The 24593-nt window shown below is 31.3% G+C and overlaps 2 protein-coding genes across 3 annotated transcripts in view; one reads left to right on the forward strand and one right to left on the reverse strand.

The window, feature by feature from the left end:
- The window catches only part of LOC142333247 (very-long-chain (3R)-3-hydroxyacyl-CoA dehydratase 2-like), a 30031-nt gene extending 28426 nt beyond the window's left edge, over positions 1 to 1605 (forward strand). For both annotated transcript variants that reach the window (XM_075380239.1, XM_075380240.1), the window contains exon 5: positions 1175 to 1605. In XM_075380239.1, the coding sequence (XP_075236354.1) occupies positions 1175 to 1266 (92 nt within the window). In that variant the 3' untranslated portion in view covers positions 1267 to 1605. The remainder of the gene's footprint in view (positions 1 to 1174) is intronic.
- A 6344-nt stretch (positions 1606 to 7949) lies between these two features.
- LOC142332863 (nitric oxide-associated protein 1-like) overlaps positions 7950 to 24593 on the reverse strand; it is a 32338-nt gene continuing 15694 nt past the window's right edge. Inside the window, exons 5-10 of the mRNA XM_075379540.1 lie at positions 24294 to 24445; positions 21153 to 21297; positions 17737 to 17912; positions 15099 to 15268; positions 12407 to 12627; positions 7950 to 8255 (exon numbers count right to left, since the gene is read on the reverse strand). Coding sequence (XP_075235655.1) covers positions 8068 to 8255; positions 12407 to 12627; positions 15099 to 15268; positions 17737 to 17912; positions 21153 to 21297; positions 24294 to 24445 — 1052 coding nt within the window. The 3' untranslated portion in view covers positions 7950 to 8067. The remainder of the gene's footprint in view (positions 8256 to 12406; positions 12628 to 15098; positions 15269 to 17736; positions 17913 to 21152; positions 21298 to 24293; positions 24446 to 24593) is intronic.

Raw genomic sequence — 24593 nt, forward strand, 5'->3', positions numbered from 1 at the left:
TATGTGCCGAAGGTGAATTGGCACTCTATCCCTGATCAGAACAATTTTTCTATCCTGCAATGGAAGTATGTGTAGAAGGGTGAAGGCACTAACCTCGCAAGAGCAGGCCGACCAGTGATAAATCTGTTTTATAATCAATATTGGGAACTCTGATGGAGATGCGATGTGGGAGTGTGAAGGCACTGACTTCGCTTTCAAAAGCGGAGCAGATTGCAGGTTCAGTCAGTTAAAGTTTGGGAAGAATTTCCTTGGAATGGAGATACATTTCTGGAAAAGAGTTTCCAACTTGTTTCAGTCTGTTTATTAATTTATAATTATAATATGATTGGTAGATCTTACAGGTCAAAATTGCCACTGTTGCATTCAACTAGTTTCGTTAGGTGTGAGTCTAAACTTTTGATACTTAGACTCAGTTGTAAAATTTGATATTGCAGTCTAGATTGTTTGCTTTTGTTTAATAAATAATAGTCTTATTTGATGTCAGAGTGAGACGTGCGGATCACAATTGTGAGGGCTTCTAAGTAGGAGAGAAGAGTAAAGATGTCCAAAAACGCTTACAGCAAAGACAATAGTTAGCTAAAAACGCTGATAAAATGTTTATCGAGGCATTTGCATCAGCGACATCCTGACAGAGGCCTAGCTGATGTCTGTGTATTTATGTATTTAATTAGCGTCTTCTTTTAAACCTCTGGAACCACCAATTGGTATTGCTTCAGAGGATGAGATGGATGATTTGTAGCGTGCGAAAATGCCAGGATTCAAACCCGGCACTTCCGGATGAAAAACCAAGACGCTACCACTCGTGCCACTGAGACCGATGATTAGTGTCTGAGGCTCAATAAGACAACCTCCAGTAAAAATCATCGCGGCTAGAAACTGAGGGGATGATGTGGTGACTGGAATCACCATAAGATGGATGTCTTATTGCTAGTGGTGGTGGTCAGGATCTATACTGGTAAGAGGTATATTTTTAAAATTTTGGGTTGTTTTGGATTATGCTTTGTTTCTTATAGAATTACATTAGTTTATTCATGTTCACTATAACAATTCTTTCTTACAACTACGGTAAATGTTAAAGTAAAGTTTTATCATCAAGTGTAACATATAAGTTAACTGTTGAATATATATGTACATTTTTCACATATTGTTATATCAATTTTTTTTGTATTTACAGTTTTCCCAATGTTATATCTTCACATGGTTAGTCAAAGAAAGAAGATCATCGGGGGAGGTAGTACAAAACCAACCGACAAGAAAAAATCTTAAACCTATTTTTATTATATTATATTTATTATAAAATAAAGAATTGTTAATATATACTGGTTTTTATTCTTAGCGTTAATTTGGAGTGATGTAAAAGGAACAGATTTTTCAGAAAATTGCTATTTTTATATTGACGGTTGTTAAAGGCCAAAAGCTATGTCATTTATTTTAGCAATTTTATATAAAAATAAGTATTAAGGGTACTATATATTACAAAGCAAATTTAGTTGTAAGTTGTGTTAAAAAATATTGAGTAACTCTTTTTAAATTATATATGTGAAATCATATTGCAGCTGTTCCATTAACTGCTAGAACATAATACCCATATTTAAAAAAAAAATTGTTAAATGATAATTTATATTTTTCATCATTGGTTACAGCTTATTATAATGAGACACTTTAAGGTTTTGTTTTCTTATTAGTTATCTTGTTCCATCTTTGAAATATATTTCAGTTCTGTTGGTCTTTAGCACTGTAAAGTTATCAACCATATGAAGTACCAAACGTGTCACTGTTGTTAATTTAAAAACAAAAAAATAGTACTATAATTCGTTTTGATGATACTGCCACCACATTGTAACCTTTTTCTTTACATAATAATTAATTTATTAAAAGTGAGGTTTCTTTTGAACCCATTAAGATTTTTAAGGAATTTTTCTCCTCTCCTTTAAAAACTGCATGTTTAATTCCTGAATCATTCAAAGTATGATCTTAGTAAAAATCCTTCCCAAAACATCAATAGAACAAGTTGATTGACCCAGGTTACATTATTGGGCTTGGATGTTTTTACTCTCTCGATACTGAACCGATTATTTCAAAATGATCAATTCATTCCCATAAATTATGAACTAATAAAACCAGACTTACAAAATGTTTTCATGACAAAAGCCCAATTCATTTCTCATTAATGTTATTATTATCTTTTATGACCGCATAGGATCACATTAGTCTGTCGATTATCCAAGTTTCTTCGATGGAACTGTTTGGACTTAACAGTTCTCCCAGTAATTTTTCTTACATTCCAGTTTTTGTGCCCTTTCTAGTGTTGAAAATGTTCGTGTTGTGAGTTTTTCCTGTGAGTGTAAAACAAGTGTTATTGATTTTCTTGTTTAATTTTATCTTATCTGTGATGTAAGTCCAATTTGCTTCAGCTCTCTTATTTCTCTGCATCCAGTCTCTGTTTTTCGAGTCGAGATTGTACTGTACTGTTTCAGAAGTTTTGAATCTTGCATCCTCATGATATGAACAAAGAATCCTAGTCTCCTATTACGCATGGTATCAGTGACTTGTTCTAACTCTTTGTACACGAATTTGTTGGGCACAATCTATCACTGTCGTTCTTCCTGGTACTTTTTATTGATGCAGGTTTTTACATTTCTTCTTTTGATTTCTGATGTCTTTGATTGTTCATTCAGGAGGAAGATGCTGCCTTATAAAGCTTTGGTTTTATAACTGTGTTGTAGTGTCTTATTTTTTCATTTATTTAACATTTTTTAATGTTATTTATTACATTGAAACTAAACAATTAGCACTGTCTGGGGTATAAAGTAGCATTATAACAGTGTTGCCAGCTGAAATTACAGTTTGGTAATGAACAATTCAAAATCACCTGTTCCTATCCATCATACTTTATTATTATTAGATAATTAAAATTATATGAGTCATTTTTGTTTAATCTTTTAATTTTTATTACATAAGGTTTTTGGTATTTATTTATTCATTCCATTAAGTAATTTTGTATATTCAGAATTAGGTAAAGATAAACGTTTATGTTCATTAAAAGCTGAGAACAGTTTTTTTTTTATTTGCAGGGATTACAGGATAATTGTGTACTAGTCGTTTATTTATTTTTAATGTAATCTTTTATTTAAAATATATTTTGGTATATGTATTTTAATTTAATTATATTATTAAAATAATTTTTATTTAAAAATAATATGTTGTTTTTTTATTATTACCATTTATTATACATTTTGTTGTATAATTCATTGCAATAATTCATATAATTGTATATAATTCATTGTAATTTAAAGTGTACAATCATTAAGACTTCGAAAACAAGAAAAACTACAGAAAACATTAAAACGAGGAACTTTTTCTCGATTATTGAATGCATTATTAAACAGTACTCTTTTGACATTCCTACTTTCCTATTTTTATATCTGACATATTTCCATGATTTTTAAATGGAAATACCCAATTTTTGTATCATTTACAGATGATACAACATCTAATAAGACATTTTCCCCTGGATACACTGTTTACGAGATATGCCACATCTCTAGTTTTCTCTGTTGACAACATTGTATAACTTTTTTTTTCTGAAACAAATTAGACTAATCTATTTTTACAGATGGTTGTGAGCATATTTTCATAAATTTTATTCCTGTACTTAATTATTTGTCAGTAATTTCTTAAATTAATAAATTATATTTTTACAGTTTTTTTGTATTGTCTGAAGTAATAATATTTGTTTTTTAAATTGTAAAGAAAAATAATTTGTCAGTTTCATTATATTTATTGCTTGCCAACATCAAAATTCAGTACAATTCAAATATTATACAGTTTTAAAAGAAATGTAGTCTTGTTGAATCCACTTGGATTAAAATATTAATATATTTTACTTAAAAATAATTGATTATCATGCACTTCCCCTACCAATCAGTTCGCTGCTGAGCACACAGCACCCCGCCACACACCGGCGGCTATATAAGTGGCAACGAAGTCCACTTATATAGCCGAGATCCCATGTCCAGCTCAACATGGGATCTCCTGGTGAATGCAAACTTTCCCTTAAGAGCAGCAGGCCTGCTGAGGAAACCACTGGACACCAAATCTACACCCAACCGGTCTGGCTTCAACCGCCCTGGCCGGCAGCCCAAAATGGGGTTTGCCGGTGGAGGGCCACACTCCTGCAGGAACAGCAAGCCTGGCCAGCCTATTACTACTAACACCAAGATAAGATTGCTAATGCCAGGAGGCTTAGTGATGAAGTCGGAGCCAGACGAGAACCACCTCGGCCATGCCAAAGCAAGATGCTAACCCAACAGCCGCTGAGGGGATGCTCAGTCCAATTCCAATGGGAGCGGCTACTCCCCATCAAGCTGAAGCCAATATCACCAGCGACCAGACTCAACAGCTCTTTTCAGAGCTACCCCATCAAATGCACAATGACCCTTCCTAGGGCTACCAGATAATTTATAAGGTGCCACATGGCATCGTAGCAACCCAGCAACAAGTAATAGATCAGACATATAAGTTGATACAATAAAAGGAGAAACATTGAAAATACTATACTTAGTTCATGAGCAAAACAAAATTATAACAATTAATTGCAATTTTATTAATTGAAATAATTAAAGATTAAATGTTTTGACAAAAAACAACAGAGAGGTAAACTGGTAAAATATATTTAATAATAAATAATAAACTACCTATATTAAATAAAACATATTTTTAATTCATTTTGTTCGTTCTTTATTAGTTGTTTATTTGATAACTTCATCTTAAAAAAAATATTTGATGCAACGCTCATTAGTCTTGTACTAATATAAATAATCTGTCTTTGTACTTTTGGTACAGTACAGCGTGTTGCCGCAACGGAGTGTCTACGAACGTATTGAAAAATTCAAAAATGGTCATTAAGTGACGAAGGAGCCGAACGACCATTTACCGCCACAAATGAGGAAAACATTGAAGGTGCACGTGACATGGTTTTCTTAGACAGACGAGTAACTATCGATGAAGAGGCACATCGTCTGCAAATTAGTCACGATTCTGCCTACGAAATCATCCACAACAAACTTGGGTTTTATAAAGCGTGTGTAAGACAGGTCCCAAAACAACTCACACAGTCGCATAAACAAACACACTTGGACATCTGCCAAAAACATTGGATCGCTACAGTAATGAATGGTACATCTTCTTAGACAGAATCATCATACCTTGAAAAATGATGTAAATTTAAGTTTCCTATTTTTAGGACTTTTTGGGACTTAGGTTCTACTTACATCGTATATATTGTTGATCAGTACATCTTGAAATGAGGTATAGCTCTTAAACTGTTGAGTTTTGGAAAGGATATTTAAGAATTGTGTATTCAAAAATGTTATAAAAACTGGGGTTTTTTCATTTACAAGTGAAGTTAGAATGTACATAACTTTGTTCTTTATAGTATCTGTCACAGTCATACATCTTTTGTCACAGTATCTTGTGGTCATGCATCATGACCACAAGAAAGACTGTGACAAAATTGTTTTGACCACAACCTTGTGGTCAAAATTGTTTTCCCCAAGGCTTTCATACATACATATTGAAATAATAATATTCCGGCTGATTCAATTTTGTATTCTACATCACATCAAAAGAACAAAAAATGTTAATAAAAAATTCTTTCTTTTTCAATTTTGTATTTATTATTATATCGGAGTATCTGAGAAGAAAAGATTAGAAGCTTTTGAAATGCGGTGCTATAGGAGAATGTTAAAAATCAGATGGGTGGATAAAGTGACAAATGAAGAGGTATTGCGGCAAATAGATGAAGAAAGAAGCATTTGGAAAAATATAGTTAAAAGAAGAGACAGACTTATAGGCCACATACTAAGGCATCCTGGAATAGTCGCTTTAATATTGGAAGGACAGGTAGAAGGGAAAAATTGTGTAGGCAGGCCACGTTTGGAGTATGTAAAACAAATTGTTGGGGATGTAGGATGTAGAGGGTATACTGAAATGAAACGACTAGCACTAGATAGGGAATCTTGGAGAGCTGCATCAAACCAGTCAAATGACTGAAGACAAAAAAAAAAAAAAAAAAAAAATTTCTGTAATAAATAAATAATATATTCAAGCTTATTCAATTCAGATCGCCTCAGGAATGGGTAGATTTGTTATTACACAAAGTAAATAAATTGCCCCGTTATTTGTCTGGATGGATATTGTAGTAAAACGTTGATCACAACGTACATAATCATTTAAAATGTAAACGTAAAAAAAATTATGTTTAAAATGAATGCATGAAGATATGAAATATATAAAATAAAGCATTTTAAACAGGATTCAGAAAATTCAGGTTTTTTAAAATTCTTTAATTATTATTATTAATTACGAATTTACCACCACAAATTAGGAAAACATTGAAGGTGCACGTGACATGGTTTTCTTAGACAGATGAGTAACTATCGATGAAGCGGCACATCTGAAAATTAGTCACTGTTCTACATATGAAATCATCCACAACAGACTTTGGTTTCATAAAGTCTGTGCAAGACGGGTTCCAAAACAATTCACACAGTCACATAAACAAACGCGCTTGGACATCTGCCAAAAACATTTGGTTTGCTACGGTAATGAATGGGACATCTTAGACAGAATGATCACTGGTGATGAAACACGGATCAATCATTACGAGCCGGAGAGTAAACCGCAGAGTATGGAATGGAAACATCCAAATTAGCCCCGCAAAAAAAAGTTCAAGACCCAACCGTCCGCAGGAAAACTGAAGCTCACGGTTTTTTAGGACTCAAGGCCCAGAACTGGAAAATTATGAGGAAAGGGGCACGACAATAAACAGTGTGCGTTACAGTGAGATGCTCACTGCCAAGCTGAAGCCTGCAATTCGAAGCAAACGCCAAGGACTGCAGTCCAAAAGTGTTGTGTTGTTGCACAACAATGCCCATCCACACACTGCTGATAAGCTCCAGAAACTCAACTTTGAAGTACCGGCTCGTCCTCTGTATAGTCCTGATCTTGTCCCTTCTCACTACCACTTGTTTGGTCCACTCAAAGAGGCATTAAGGGACTGTCGATTTACCTCAGACGAAACAGTGAAAGAAATGGTGCATTCCACGCTTACAGCTCAACCGAAAACTTCCTTTTATGAGGGTATCAGGAAGCTTGTGCAACGATAGACCAAATACGTTGAAATGCAACTATGTTGAAAAATGATGTACATGTAAGTTTCCTATTTTTATTGCAATAAAATTTATAACTACATTGCGGATAATAACTGACTTTACCCTTGTAAAATTACAACACTGGACTTAAGTTTTACTTACATCGTATATATTGTTGACTGGTACATTTTGAAATGAGGTATAGCTCTTTAACTGTTAGGTTTTGGGAAGGATATTTAAGAATTGTGTATTCAAAAATGTTATAAAAACTACGGGTTTTTTTCATTTAAAAGATAAGGTAGAATGTACATAACAAAGTTATGTACATTAGAATACAGTTAGTACGTTAGAATGTACATAACAAAGTTATGTACATTCTAACGTACTAACTCTAACTGTGACAGTATCTGTCACAGTCTTTCTTGTGGTCATGCTGCATGTAAAACATGAAATATTTTATTATGTATTATTGAGTCAACATGAAAACAATTCTGTTATCCGTTTTGAGAGGGATAGATAGATAATGTTGCTCTTTTAATCAAAACTTTTTAGTAAAGATATTGGCAAGTTAATAATATGTATGCAATATATTCAAACCTCTATGCTGTAGCAGTAGCATCTCTCTCTCTCCCTCACACTCTCTCTATCTCTCAGCCTTTCATCTGAAAGTCTGATCGGGATTACTGATAAGGCTTTCAACATTATTTCTCGTACATTAAAAAATGTATCTAGTAATTGTATAATCAGGCTAAAATGTAAATGTTAATTGAAAAATAATGAACACTTATTTAATAATTCTATTTATTAAATAAATTTATTTAACAAAATTAATAATACAAATGAAATCTGTAAACTATTTTGTACAAAAGTTTTTATATGTATGATACTAAATTTTATAAAAATTAATTCTAATTTAAATATCGTCTGCAGCTTCCTTAAGGTATCTTCTACAGTACGCTGGTGTTTTTCGAATGCGTTGACCGTGAATGGTAACAGCGTATTTCATTAACGGTACTTTTCTAACGTATATTCCACGACCATCCGGTGTCCAACATCGAAATTTACAAAGTTGTCCTTCATTTGGTGTTATTGATATCCAGCCTGGAAATAATTATAAAAAAATATAAAACATTAAGAAACTAAAATAAATTAATTACAATTATAATATTATGCATGATGAAGCAAAAAACCAGGTAATCTTTCAGTCTTGCCAACATTGTACGTGCAATGTTGGCAATACTGATTATGGAGGTGTGTCTGTATATGTACCACTGCACAGCCATATTGCTGATATTATTTGACGTGAAGAGTGATGCACAACTTGCCATTTTTAAAAATTTTTTTATATGATTTACAACAAATCATATTAAAAAATGGTGACTGTTCTTAAGTCATTTATGCGGAGTTTTCACAGATACATATCTTCATAATCATAACCTTACCGGTCATGTAACAAATACCTGGATTAGTACTGAAAGAACATCCTCAGCATAAAAATTCCTACCAGTAAGGCAAAAACAGTTTACACACCTGTTTTGTTAAATCCAACCTGATGACCAAAGTCATTCGAGATTAGTTAACAAAACTTTATATAAAGTTTACGAAGAATATTATCAAAAGGTTTGCATTTTTAGCTGATCAATTTTACTTTATTTAAAAATTACTTAATTAAAAATTTTTGTGTTAAGTTTTTTGCAAAATGAGCTAACTCTTCTTTTCAATTTATGTTTGTATGTATATCATATGAAGCAAATTTTGGCTTAAATGGTTTGTAAGTAAATTACATTTTCCAATACTGTACATTAGAAAATCTATAACAGCTTCACGCGCAGCTTTTTTACACAAAAAATGTATTCATCATTTCATAAGTTTTACCTCATCATAATTGAAAAACTTTGATGTGGACACTACATGACTTCCTTGTACGTACATCTATTAAATTACATATATTCATTTGTTTAAATTAGAAGTACATAAAATTTTATTTTACTAATAAATAACCTCATATTTTTTCATTTTTTTTTATTGTTATTGAATAATTATTTACTGTAATTTTTTTTACAATCAAAGGTTAATAATTATTAATAAATTAATATATTTAAATTTAAAAAAAAAAGTTATACAAAAATGGAGATGAAGTCTGATTAGAACTGATGTGCTTTCCTGTTTAAAGATCAAAATATTTCATTAATTAAAATTACATTTGGCTATAACTCTGGAACCGATGAAAATAAAGACTACTTATGATATATCATTCAAAAGCTCTCCATGAGGGCTTATTACTGTAGTTAGTAAAAAGTCCAAAATCCAAATATTTTTTTGTTTTTTGGAAACTTTTGATTAATCAATTACAATCAAAAGGGGAGGTGCACAACTAGATGTTACAGCAGTCCAAGTTCAAAATTTCAACATCCTACGACTAATCATTTTTGAGTAATGCGAGATACAGAGGTTACACCAAAACTAGTCAAAATGGATTCAGGGATGGTCAAAATGCATATCTACGTTGAAATCTGAAAACCAAAATTTTCTGCAATCCCAATATTTTCTTTACTTCATACAACGAAGTAAAAATTGGACCATAACAAGAATGATCGTATAAAATACTACTACTGCAGTTTGATTGTACAATATAATCAAAACAGTTATAATTAATCCGTTATAACAAATTGTTGTTTCACCTTGATTTCAACAAGACAGTACAACAATTCTTTGTTGGCTATAGATAGCCAACACGATTTGTGGATTTAAATACATGAGATTACTTTTTGTAAGGTTTTTAAAGTCTACAATATAAACCTTGAAGTATTGATGGGCTTAAAAGTAACTTTAGTAAAGAGATCACAAACATTATTGTTGAAATGTCACAGATAATTAAATGAAACTTCAGCAAAAAGGTTTTAATAATCAATACTTATAAGAAGTGGACATCTGAATACATAATCTTTAAGTTGTAATAATTGTTATAACCTAGTACGAAAATGGAATGGATAACTTTGTTCCTAAATCTGATTTAAATAAAATTAATTAAAAAAGGTTATTTCATTTCATTTTATCCTTTAAATTTTCCCATTTTTTTTTGCCTCTTGCATAATCACACATATGAATATAACTTTTGTAGTTGAAATGACACACCCGTAAAACTCAACAACACAACTTTGAACATGAAAAATTATTTAAATTTTCATACCTGTATTTAATATGAGCCACATTTCAATAAATCATTAGAAAAAATATAGCCAAAAAAACGGAAAATATAGTAAAAAAAAAAAAATAAAGGTTTACCCGTCTATATATGTACATGCATCTATTTTTAGTAAGTCACCTAAATATTTTATGTATTTATAATATTTAGAAAGAAACAAGCATTTTAACACCCTATTAAAAAAAATCTGTCAAGATTTCATTACAACGGGACTGATTTTAAACCACTGGATTGAGCTGTAAGGTTAAATCTTCCCAAATGTATTAATGAAACTTCTTATCAGGACAGGCATGCATTATCATAAAGAAAAGAAATCCTGGTGACAGCATTGATTTTTAAGTATTTACCTTATTTTAAAAAAATTTCACAGTACATCTCAATTTTGATTACTGTTTCCCCGAGTCTGTGAAATTTAATAGTAGGACACTATTTTTGGGCCAGAAAACTGTCTGAGCCGACTCAGCTTGTATTTTGTTTAGCTTTGATGAATTTGAATGACCACCGAATGGACTGTTATTTTGGACTTGACATTGATGTATCAAATTCATGTTTTATTACCGGTTACGATACGAGAAAGAATTCGACATACTTATTCAGTATGTCATCTTTTTAAATAAGTTCTCTGATGAGGATAAAAATGCTGTTGATGAGAACAGGCTAACCGTTGACATAAAAGAATGTATGATTTGTTGATCTTAAACAAACTTTCAGAAAGGAGGCTCGCTACAAAAGGGCTGACATTTCCTGATCAATAAAGCTCAGTGGTTCACCTAAAAACATCAGGAAACTAAGGGATAGCACGATACTTGTTGAGGTAATTAGTGATGAACAGAGTTGATCCCTGTTGCGTCTCCCTAATATGGGTGGTATTAACATAAAAGCTATGCCTGAAATCCTTGAATACTAGCTGAGGATGGGACCTTTTGGAGCTTGATATCAGTGAGTTTACCGATGAAGTTTGTCCTCAAGGTGTTGTTGAGGTGAGACGAATTATGAGTCGTCAGAGTGGAATAGAGAAACCTACTTCCTCTCTTATATTGCATTTAACCTTCCTGTACCATCAGAGTAGGTTACATGTCTATTCAAGTGCAACCATTCATTCCCGACCCTGATCTCCTAGTGGAAGACACCCCTCAAACTATCACCTCTCTACCTAGCCCTGATGGGCTTTACCAGAGGTCATCTTATAAACTACAGTATATGACATCTTTCAATCGCCTTGGTCCAGGATGCCACCAATGCGAATGCCACAAGAAACTCCCATCAGTGTAACTGTTACTAAAAATAACAAAACACATCTCAAGCAAGACTAAAAATTTTAATTAAAATTCTGTGAGGCTACAGTGGTAAAGTAATGCAAGCACGTTGTGTGAGGCTGGACCAATCATCACCATCAACTAGTAACAAATGGGATACCCCTGGGGCACTGTTTTGGGAGGTGCAAAGGGGTGCTATAACAGCACCCCATATAATACCTCTGCAACAACTGTTCGATTTTCAAAATTCAAATGGTGTATTTTCTAATATAATACAAGATCACGATGGAATCAAACCAGAACAAAAAGAGCAATGTTTTTTTTCCAGCAGTCATGGTTTTTAATTTTTAATATTATAAATATTCCTGGAAAATCGTTTTGATTAAATTTTTTATTAATGAACAGAAAAATCAAGGAAAACTTTCTCACTTAAAATTCTTTGTAGGTTTTATAGTTTATTAGGTTAACAATGATGACTCATTTAAAATGAGTGCCTGTAAAAAAAAAATTAAGAAATAAATAATAGAAAGACCGAAATATTTAGAAAAGTATTATATTGACAAAAAAAAATGAACAGGTAAATTTTTAAAATGATGAACTGTTTAATTTATCGCACCTGTCTTGATAGCTGGCTTAATTGTAATCACAATAACAATGAGTTTTGATTTATGACAAAGGTATGTGATAACCAAGGTGGATTTGAATATAAATAGGTAAATTAATATCGAGTTTGCTATTAATTTGGTATATTTATTATCGTGTTTTCTGACTGTAATTATATATAAACACACCTGCATTTGATAAAACAATATCTGCACAACTTTCATCAAAAGATATTCCTTGAAGAATAACATCATCTGAGGATTTCATCGGAGGCCAAACCTTTAATCTATTTTTCCCACCGGAAGGTACGACAAATATCGGCGTACCAACAAATTCATCATATAGAGCATCTGCTTTTTCAGTTTCACATATCGTCACAGGTAACGTTTCTGGACAGAATATAACAATTCTGAAAAAATATTTCACAAATAATTATTATAATGTAAATTTTCAATTATACAAATAAAACTGATTACACAAATTTTGTTTATAATCTAAAGAGTACATACCCATTTTGATTATTAAAATGTCCATCATCAGTCTCTACTCATGAAAAAATACTTATCATTACACTTCAAAAGGTAATAAAAACGCTATATTTTTTATTTTCTATGAATCTTGGGGAGCAAGTGAAAAAAAAACCTAAATTAATTGACATTTATCAATTAAATTGGGCATAAGTGTTTTTATATTTTTTATTCTTACAAAAGGATTTTACAATTACTTTTTGTGAAGAAAAAAAGAAAATAATTGGTTTTCCAGCTGCATAATTAAAATCAACACTTATAAAGTATACACTGCATTAAGGAAAGTATCACTTATCAGACATAATTAAATCATTTAATACTTTGAAATACGAGATGATAAAAAAGAAGAAAGGGGTTTGAATAAGACCATCATAAGAAATATAATATGTACCTGAGGAACATTAAATAATGTGAAAACATTTATCTACCCTTTGGGTAAAATTTTTAAATATGGAAACCATAAAGTCATATCTCCTTGCTCCTGTGACAAAATTAGTACCGCCATGTCTCATATACAGAAATCATCATGCCAAATTTCTTAATATCCAATATTAAGCAAAACAGGCCTATTTTGAAATTTTCATTGAAAAATTTTTTTTTTCTTTTATGAAACATGAGGATCACATATAGACAAATTGTTCATGCAGCGTGTTTTATTGTTAACAGATTTTTCCAACATTGGAATTTTGAATACTTATAACTCAGTAACAAAAGCATTAACAGAAAAACAGGTTACACAATTCTTTTTCTAGTAAAATTTTTAATCGAAATTCATTGTCATATGTCCATCTTTTTATTTAAAAAAATTAAGTTTAATTCAATAAGGCAGATAAAAATTAAAACCCATCATAATGCAGATTTTTTTTAATTACGTAGAACTCAATCTGTTTCTGCCTCCAAATACCTCTCAGATGCAGTAAAGCTGTTTACTTACATATCAACCATACTTAAATATCAACTGGTGTAATAAGCTTTAACACTAAGCATCATTATTAAATATTTATGTTTATATATATTCACATCTTCGGTAAATCATCTCTTGGTACTTCTTCAAAATTCAAAATGAATTATAAGGTTACAAAAATATCAGCTGTTTGGTGACCATGTAGAATCATATTTGGTGAACCATGAACCATGTTTGGTGAATCAGGTAGAAGACATTTAATCCACTGGGTTGGTCTAGAGGTGAACACATCTTCACAGATCAGCTGATTTCAAAGTTGAGAGTTCTAAGGTTCAAATCCTAGTAAAGGCAGTTACTTTTATACACATTTGACTACATCATCTTGAATACTTACTTCATCTACTTGAATATTACATCATGGATACCGTGTTTTTTGGTTGTAGGGTTTCAATTAATCGCACATCTCAGGAATGGTCACCTGAGACCGAACAATAGTAGATTTCATTTACACTCATACATATCATCCTCATTCATTCTATGAAGTAATGACTGACAGTAATTTCAGAAACTATACCACGGAAAAAAGTAGAAGACATTTAAAACAATGAAAATGTTATATATATGCTTATATGAGGGTTATGTTTTTTCAAGGTCCGAACGGTCACGATATTAAAACCACAGTGAAAATAAAATTTTTTTTATTTGTAACAAGTACTTACTACATAGTTACACTATTTCTCTACATAGTCGCCACTCCGATTTAGACATTTGTCGTAGTGTGGTACTACTAACTTTCCAATACCCTCGTCATAGAACGGAGCCGCCTATGTTACCAAGCATCTTGGGAACCCATCTCGCACACAGTTTGTGGTACTGAAGACTCTCGCTCACAATGGTGTAGAGAGCCGACCTTGAAATTTCAGGAAACGAATCGCTCGATACAGAAATAGTGAACCGATGATTTTCTCGAATCGCCTCATCCACTCGCTCAACGAGATCATCGGTTGACACTCGCTTCCTTCCCTGACCGCCTGCATCATGAACATCTGTTCATCCTCCTTTAAAGTTCCTGCACCACTGTCGCACTTTGCTGTCAATCAGTGAAGTTTCACCGTACACATTACTTATTCGTCGATGAATTTCAGCCGCAGTAATAAAACTCGAGTAATAATAAGACATGAAACCCAAAAAATTGAGTTAAAAAAGTTGATTCAAACCTAACTTTAACAAGCACTATTAACACTTTCATCAAATCTCCAATATATGTAACTGATCTTGACAACGCAAGTTCAGGATTCCTGAAACCTATAATAAATGTTTAAACTGTTAATTACAATATATGTAAATACTACTAAGTTAATTGGGCAAATTAAGGGCATAACTTCAAAAACATAACAAACCCATGCACACACAATACTACAAAGCAATTCAAAAACAAAAATAGCTTACTTAATAAAATCATCACGTCCATCACCATTATCAGTTAATTTAATGAAATCCATACGACCAAGGCCAGCAATGAATACTGTCCAATTTTGTCTAAAAATAAATACTCTGTGTACAATCGGTGTTTTCGGTAACGTCTGCATTAATTCATCAGTAGTTAGTAAATCTATAATCTGAGAAATAAACACAACATAGTAACAAAATTACATTAAAAATACAATATATCCAAGAAGTCTCCACACCACTCCATGCAATTAAATTTTTTTACTCTTTTGAAAGTCACAAGTCCTGCTGCTAAGAAATACTTCCTTTACTACAGTTAATATTGCACAGGCCACTCATTTACCCGTTGTCTGTTGCAGTTGTTACAAAGCCATGGCTGATATGAGCGGAAGCAGTTAGAATGTCACTGACTGGAACAGTTTGTGACATGTTTGGTGAATGAACGACACGTGCGGCAAATGCTGTCGTTTGCTGATAACTATACAATTAGTCACAGTTCACAAGCCATGTTGTACCAAGTCGGAAAGAAATCCATCGCATATCATGTTACTTATTCAGGCCATGTTTTTAGAAGAGTACACGACTGACAATTCTTATTTGGAAATGTTGATAAGATCAATAATTCGATTTCAAGAAAAGAGTACTGTGGAAGTTGTCTGGATACAGCAGTACGGGACTTCAGCTAATTTTGCTCTTTGAATATGTAATTTCCTAATGAACTATTGCTGAATCAGCCACAGTTCACAAACATGACCAGCCCATTGCAAGCAACAACCAACACAATGCCCCGACCTTACCGTACCCGACAACTCACTGTGGGGAATAATCAAAACTTATGTACCTTAATGTTAATATGCAACAAATGAAGAACTGCTTAACAGTACGGGAGAAGCCTTTCAAACCGTAACTTTGAAGATGCATAGCCCTGTGCATTTAACAAAATGAAACACACACAGACGCACTTGATAAATAATTTGTAAGTACAAATATAAATAAACAATCAAAATATGTACTTAGTTCACAACATACTTCTGTCTAGAGGTTTAGGCACTTCTCAGACACAATATAGGTTAAAAAATTATATTTATCTTAACTAAATTATTTCTATTGTTTTTTAAATAGTTAGTTATGCAAATTAAGAAAGGAAATTTTATTTAAGTCGGTCACACTGTTCTTTGAAAAGTCACCTTTGACAATTTATTTTACAAATGTGTCCACAGTAACAAGTGAAAATAACTAGTTAAGCAGGGGGAGTACATAAAAGATTATTCAGATTTAAGATTAATTATTCTTCAGACAACAATAACAGTAATATTTTACTGTTATACTGTTGTCTATGTTTTATGTTTTGTTCACAATATTTTTTTTTTTTGTCTTCAGTCATTTGACTGGTTTGATGCAGCTCTCCAAGATTCCCTATCTAGTGGTAGTCGTTTCATTTCAGTATACCCTCTACATCCTACATCCCCAACAATTTGTTTTACATATTCCAAACGTGGACTGCCTACACAATTTTTCCCTTCTACCTGTCCTTCCAATATTAAAGCGACTATTCCAGCATGCCTTAGTATGTGGCCTATAAGTCTGTCTCTTCTTTTAATTATATTTTTCCAAATGCTTCTTTCTTCATCTATTTGCCGCAATACCTCTTCATTTGTCACTTTATCCACCCATCTGATTTTTAACATTCTCCTATAGCACCGCATTTCAAAAGCTTCTAATCATTTCTTCTCAGATACTCCGATCATCCAAGTTTCATATCCATATAAAGCGACACTCCAAACATACACCTTCAAAAATCTTTTCCTGACATTTAAATTAATTTTTGATGTAAACAAATTATATTTCTTACTGAAGGCTCGTTTAGCTTGTGCTATTCGGCATTTTATATCGCTCCTGCTTCGTCCATCTTTAGTAATTCTACTTCCTAAATAACAAAATTCTTCTACCTCCATAATCTTTTCTCCTCCTATTTTCACATTCAGTGGTCCATCTTCGTTACTTCTACTACATTTCATTACTTTTGTTTTGTTCTTGTTAATTTTCATGCAATAGTTCTTGCGTAGGACTTCATCTATGCCGTTCATTGTTTCTTCTAAATCCTTTTTACTCTCGGCTAGAATTACTATATCATCAGCAAATCGTAGCATCTTTATCTTTTCACCTTGTACTGTTACTCCGAATCTAAGTTGTTCTTTAACATCATTAACTGCTAGTTCCATGTAAAGATTAAAAATTAACAGAGACAGGGAACATCCTTGTCGGACTCCCTTTCTTATTACGGCTTCTTTCTTATGTTCTTCAATTGTTACTGTTGCTGTTTGGTTCCTGTACAGTTCACAATATAGAATCTAATTAATAAAACCACAATAATCTAACTACACAAAAAAAATCAGTAAAATAGGATCTTCTTACAGTTGAATCTGCAATAATATGGCTGACAATTATAATGATTTAATTAACAAAAACTATCTAGGAGCCAATTAAGTTGTTAAAATGAAGGTCTACTGTAATTAGATAATAGACTTTGATTAAGCTGGACATAAATATTACAGTCAAAACAATCTTTGTTTATAATTCGAATTGCTGAATAAATGACAAAATAAATAAAAAAATATACAAAAATAAAAATAAATACCTGCGCTGAGTGTACAACACCTGGCGTATCATAAAACCATTTGCTCTTTTTAAAATCTTTATCATTAGGATTTAAACCAGATTGTGGTAACTCATTTTCCCTAACTTTATTATACATAAATGGATCATGGGTATCATCTGACTCCAATCGTTTACTAAAAGAATGTCCAATATGACCTTTAACAAAAAAATTAACATGTAAATATAAATTAGTAATAAAAAAATAATGATTCTAATAATTAATTAATATAAGCTATATAAATAAACTTTTTTGTTCTAAACAGTATTTAATAAAAATATATTATACATATCACATCAAGAATAAATAAATATATATATTACTCTAAGAATAAAAAGTTACAATAAAATTTGCTTGGATGGATCAAGGGAAACTGTAGTAAATATTGATGAGAACAATTATCAGACACACATATGTATGTGTACGATGAACAAAGATGCCAAACGTTAAGATTATACAAAAAATTTTCAATGAGTATTATTTAAAAATTCATCCACCAATTAATACTGATTTTTAAAAAAGAAAATCGTTTAAATTTATTTTTGATAAACTGGTGAGAAAATTTTTCAATAGTTCAATAATTTGTATTCCAGATATGACAGCTTCATTTTTAATATTTTCAACATGTTTAATATTTTCTCTAGTTTCTTCGGCCTTTGACCAGTTACTTGGACCTCAGCAAACATGTAACTTAGATCACAGTGAAGCTCTAACTCTTTTTCCTTTGTGAATAAATATATCAGCTGATAACATTGTTTGTAAAATGCTGAAAAGAAAGTAGAATCATCCAGTGTTGAAGAAAATGACGACAACAATCTTAAGAAAGAAGACAGTAAACGAAGTACCCAGAGATAAGACAGCTTGCAAGGCTAGTCAGTAGGTGCCTCTGCTTGCAGAGGTAGCTGCTGTAAATGATGCCTGTAGGATTCCAAGCAAGTATAATAAACATTACATCTGTCGGAGAGCCTGAAATACACTCGTGATACCGAGTTATAACAATTTTGGCAGGTCTAACATCATGTTGTAAGAGGAGGATGAATTTTAGCCGGTGCAATCCTGGCGCTACAACCTGTACAGTAAGGTTATGTCTGTTAGAGATTTCTCCTCCTCCATCGAGAGAAAAAAATTAATGCCCTGCTGTCGTGTAAGGAAGTACAAAAGTCAAGTCAAACTACAGCTTGGTAAAACATCAGCCCAACAGGGCTTTTCCAGACCTATCTACTACATATATATATATAAATATACAGTTTATGTGTATGCTTATCAAGTAAGATTTTACATGTCTTTGTTCTACCAAAACACATAATTCTAGCATTGAAAAAATCCCAGAAGGATATATGAGGTCTGTTAAAAAAATAATTGAACTGTATTTTCTTTATTAATTTATTTATTTTATTAATTTTACAAATAGTCCTTGTTTCCTTCAAAATACTACCTTCCTCTATTCAAACACTTTTCCCAGCAATGTTTCCACTTCACAAAGCATCCTGGATAGCTTCATTTGAAATGGACTTTAAGATCCATGATGAATTTGCTTTAATGTTATTAATAATCTCAAAATTGTATCCTTTCATCATTTATTTTAATTTCAGAAATAAGAAGAAATCACAAGGAGCCAGGTCTGGCAAGTAGGTAGGCTGATGGAGGAGAGTCATCTGATTTTTGGCACAAAACTGACAATTGACAACAAGTCTGAGTACGCAGGTGCATTGTTGTAGTGAAGAAACCATGAGTTGTCTCACCACAACTATGATCTCTTTTTGCAAAATTTTTCAAGTAACCATTGTAAAACACCTTGCTAGTACGCACAGTTCACCGATTCACCTTGAGATAATAATTCAAAATGCACAATTCCATTAAAATCAAAGAAAGCAAAAAGCATCACTTTGTCATCGGATTCAGACTGACGTGCTTTCTTGGGGTGTGGAGATCCTTTGTCAATCCATTGTGATGATTGAACTTTTGTCTCGATGTCGTAACCATAAACCCGACTTTTGTCTCCCATTATGATCCTTTGTATGAATGTTTCATCAACATCGGCTTGTTTAAGAAGTTGCTGACAAACATCAAATGAGAAACAAAGTTTGCTGCAACTCTATGCATGTTCAACTTTTCAGTCAAAGTCATCCTATGTCAATTGTTCTGTACTTACAGTTGATCTATTAAATATAAATTAATTAATATATATATGTTTCGCCTGTTTTTTTCTTGATATCTCCATACTGGATGGGCTTATTTCAGATTAAATTTGGCTATGATTTCTGTATAAGAGGAATTGGTGTAATTTTGATCATTATTGTTTAAGGGAGCAGGGAGATACAGACCTCATCAGATCCAAATATCAAAAAAATTGATAAACGTTTTTATATAATTTAATGCCCCTTAGGTATCTATGGTTCTTTCTGATGGTGTTTGGTCTTATTCAAACCCCCTTAAAAAAGGAGTAGAAAACACTATTTTATTTTTTGTTATTTCTTTACTCAAAACTCACATTCTTGTACCGATTAGACGATTTTATTACAGTAATATGTCACTTTGGTTATATATTTAGGCAATCTCATTTCGGAATAAAGGATAACAAACCTCATTAAATTTCTCTTTTTGTTTTTTCATCAGTTTTGTTTGATACATTCACACAGGAATAATCAATTTTTTTAAATTTTGGCATCTAAGTACGGTTCATTGAGCCCATTTAATTTTGGTTACAATTAGTCAAGGAAATAGAGAAATATAATTATCATGAATCCTGCACCTCAAAATTTAAATCGAATAATAAGATAAAACGTGAAATCAAAGTAGAATAAATAGCCCATGTGTAGAACACCTTGCATATTGGCTGAAACTGGAGGTCCAGTGTTATGGAATGTCAAATGTCAAACAGTCACACAGTTTCATGGATAAGTATTGGTAAGGTTTGTTTATAAAAATAAAATTTAACTAATTTAAAATAAACTATATTAGCCAAAATTTATTAGTCTTAAATTTGTATTTGAAGTGGCCTAACAACCAGAGTCGGATAACTTTTTCAGTGAAGCTGGGAAAGTCATACAATTCCTTGCCAACTTTTTAAGTTTTAAATTTATAATATATTTTTTTAAATTCTTTTATTTATATCTTTTTACTGAAACATAGAGGATGTTCCAAAATTTAATTTAATATTTAAAACATTTTTTTTTTTTTAAAGAGAACAATGTTTTAAAAGTACATTAAAAAAAAACTATTTTTAATTGGTAAAAAAACAGATATAAATATTTAGTGACAATAATCAACAAAACCTAGCAGGGAAAAAGCAATAATTAAATTAAAATGTTCAATTTTTTTTTACCAGAAATTTAAACCAAAGCTGAGTTTCTTAACTGAATGAATAAAAAAGAAAGAAAAAATAAGCAATTACTTACCAATAAGTTGGACAGGTTCAATTTGTTTTTTTGGAGCATTCTGCAATTTCCATAATCGTTTTTCAGCAGCTTTTATTGATTTTTCTTCTTGCAATCTACGTGTTCTAAGAAACAATCTTACCCCACTAGGACGTAAAATTGGGAACTGTAAATAAATTGTAATAGTAAATTCAAAATTATGTAATAAAAAAAAAAATAATAATAAATAAATTTAAAAAACCAGAACATGTTTAGACAAAACATTTTAATCATATCAGTGATATGTGGTCAACACACAATTAATTTTTGCAAAAAGGTCTTCTAATAATACAAGGGGTGTCAATCTAGAACTATTAATTTTTAATGAATATAGAGCACACTTATGATAGTAAGAAATTCTTTTATTTTTTCATGTAATCCTGGATTACATTTATCCCACAGTTTCACTAGTAACTGGATACCTGCAGTGTAGAAACGTTTGTCGTTACGTCGAAACCAAGATAGGACCGACTGCTTTACCTCATCATTCCTGTTGAAATGCTAGCCTCCTAGGAACAATTACTAGGGCCTAAACAGGTGAATATTGCTGGAAGCGAGGTCCAACTGTAAACGGAGGGGGGGGCAATAACTCCCAGCCAAGATCTTGTAGTGTACATGTCGTGCAGTGGGCTGCATGCGGTCAAGTATTGTCCTGCAGAAACAGAACACCTTTTTCTTGAAAGCAACTTCAGATGTTCATGAATGATTTTGTTTAGTTCCTGCAAAAGCATTTATTGTTTCTTCAATTTACTGACAAGTTATCCATCGATTATTAAGGATCAGTTCTTCCACTCGCTGAATGTTCACGGGAATGATTACATAGGCTCCGAACCACTTCGACTGGGATAGTCGCTCACTGATGTATGGACTTCTTTAAAATGTTTGAACCATTCAAATGTTTTACTGTGAATAAGAGTCTCATCACCATACTGTGCAAGGAGTCGCGAATAAATCTCACCGGGTTTTACGCCTTCATTCATGAGAAAATTTATTAAAATGAGCTGTTCCACGTATCTATTCACTACATTGGATATCATGTTCTTTATGACCGAGTGCTGTTGTAGTTTAATGTTGCTTAACACCCGTGCACCACGCAGTGATAGCTGACACTTTTACCTTATATGTACAACCAACAGAATGCGCACAAATCTCCATTTACACTATAGTCTAACAAAAGTCCCAAATTGATATGAACATCCCTCGTACATTGTATATATATCACATAAGAAATGGGTGTAGTTATGCTTTTACATTGACTAAAAAAAAAAGAAAGAAACTGCCCTATCACTTGCCTGGGTGGATCAAGAGAAACTGAAGGAGCATCACAAAATATATAATTAATTATTAAATAAAAAGTAGATATGATTAAAGCCATAAAAATTACTTGAAATATAACAAATGAAATAATTGTAAGAGTAAATACATGAATATATTAAATATAAAAAATTACAAAATAATTCATAGTTCGGAAGATATTAATGAAAATTACTTGAATACATCTTTATGTTCACGTTGAACAAGATGGAGAAATTTATGGGATTTTTATTTTTATTTTTTTTAAATTAATATTATTTTAAAATTTATTGAAACAGTAGTATGTTAAATAAAATATTTTAATCATATTTTAAACAGTGGGAAAATTATTATTTTTTAAATAGTTTGGTAAATTATTAAAAATAGTAATGAGAGAATAACAAGGTCCTTTCTTGCAATCAAAGTATTAATCGCTTGAAAAGTCATACACATTTTTATAAGAATTGACAGAAAAAGATATTGTTATTTTTAAAGCACAAGTAACAATTCTTTTTTACCAAACATCACACTTATATTTTTATATGTATAACATGAATCTATACAACATTATAAAAATCGTATGAATACAGATTACATAACATTTGTGCATGATCATCGAAGAGTCAGTACGACAGAAAAAGTTGAATGTAGAACAAGATGCCAGCACCAAGCAAAAATTGTAAATAAAATACAGAATACAAAAATTGGAATCGCTTAGAGATGAACCAATTTTTCAACACAAAAGTAAATGCTTGGACTAAGTGACGGTCATGAGGGAAAGCGTTATCCCATGCTCTATATAATTCACACAAATCCACCGAACTTTGACTTATTTCTCAACTAAAGACGTATTTTTTCCTTAATGGAAAGACTTTTTAATAATTACCCAGTATATATATCAAGAGGGCTAAACAAGAAGTTCATAAATAAATTAACAAAATGTGTGCTCAAAAATTTTAAATATTCAAACATGATAAATAATATTATATCTTAATATAAAATAATAACCATTTTTTTTACGATATAAAAAAATGATATATTATATCATTTTCATAGGTTTATTCTTAACAGATTTTTATTTCAGATTTGCCATAATGTTTTTAAATGTAAATAATTTGATTATTAATTATGCAATATTTAGAGTACTTGCATAATTGAAGAAAAGATATACAATCAATTTGAGCCCTTAAAAAACTACACTTTTACGTTTAAAATTATGCACTATTAAAAAGAAATTGAGAAAAAAAAATCAAAATTCTTTTGATCCTCAATCGATAACCTTGACCAAAGGACCCATTTATTTCATTAAAATTAATAGTGTAGAGTATAACTGATAAAAAAAATGGAAAGTTTTGGAAACAAATTTTAATTTTCCTGTTTGACCTCCTTGCTAGATAACTAACACATATAGCATTTTTAATAACGTATATGTCTTGAAAAACAAAAAATTATCAGAAATTATACAAAATTAAAAATTTTTTTTTAAATTGTTAAGTTGGGTCCCGCACCCAAAATATTTGTTCTGAAATTTTTTAAATGTTTTAAATTTTGTTAACAATTTTTACACAATAAAATTTAAAATGCTAAAATTAATATGTAAATGTAAACAAAGAAAAATTAATTAAAATAAAAAATATCACTGAAGATGGGCCTGAAAATGTTTTGATGAACATAAAAAAGTAAAGTTAAAAGTGTTCTCTAATTCTGTACTTTGTGGAAGCTAAAAAAATATTATATTATATATATAGTTATTTAACATAATAGAGGAAAAAATGGACTATAAAAATTTTAATCTAAATAAATTCAAATATATATATATATATACAGTACTTTAAGGAGATTCAATGTAGTTCCAGGCCAAGGGGCAGTTGTAGCACGTTGAAGTAAGTCAATAGCTTTCACTTTACAATAATCCGATTGAAGAAGAGCGTTAAACAACGTTGATTTCCCAACATTAGTACAGCCCACCAGATAAACATCGCCTGCAAGAAAAATTATTAATTTATAAATATATAAATAAACAGAAATCTCATGAGAGAATATACTTTACGAATAATATGAAAATTTAAATTCTATGCATCTAAAATGATTTTAACAATCAGAAAATATTTTTATATTTATTATTACAAA

The sequence above is a fragment of the Lycorma delicatula genome, chromosome 12 (assembly GCF_047948215.1).
Source record: "Lycorma delicatula isolate Av1 chromosome 12, ASM4794821v1, whole genome shotgun sequence".
NCBI lineage: Eukaryota > Metazoa > Arthropoda > Insecta > Hemiptera > Fulgoridae > Lycorma > Lycorma delicatula.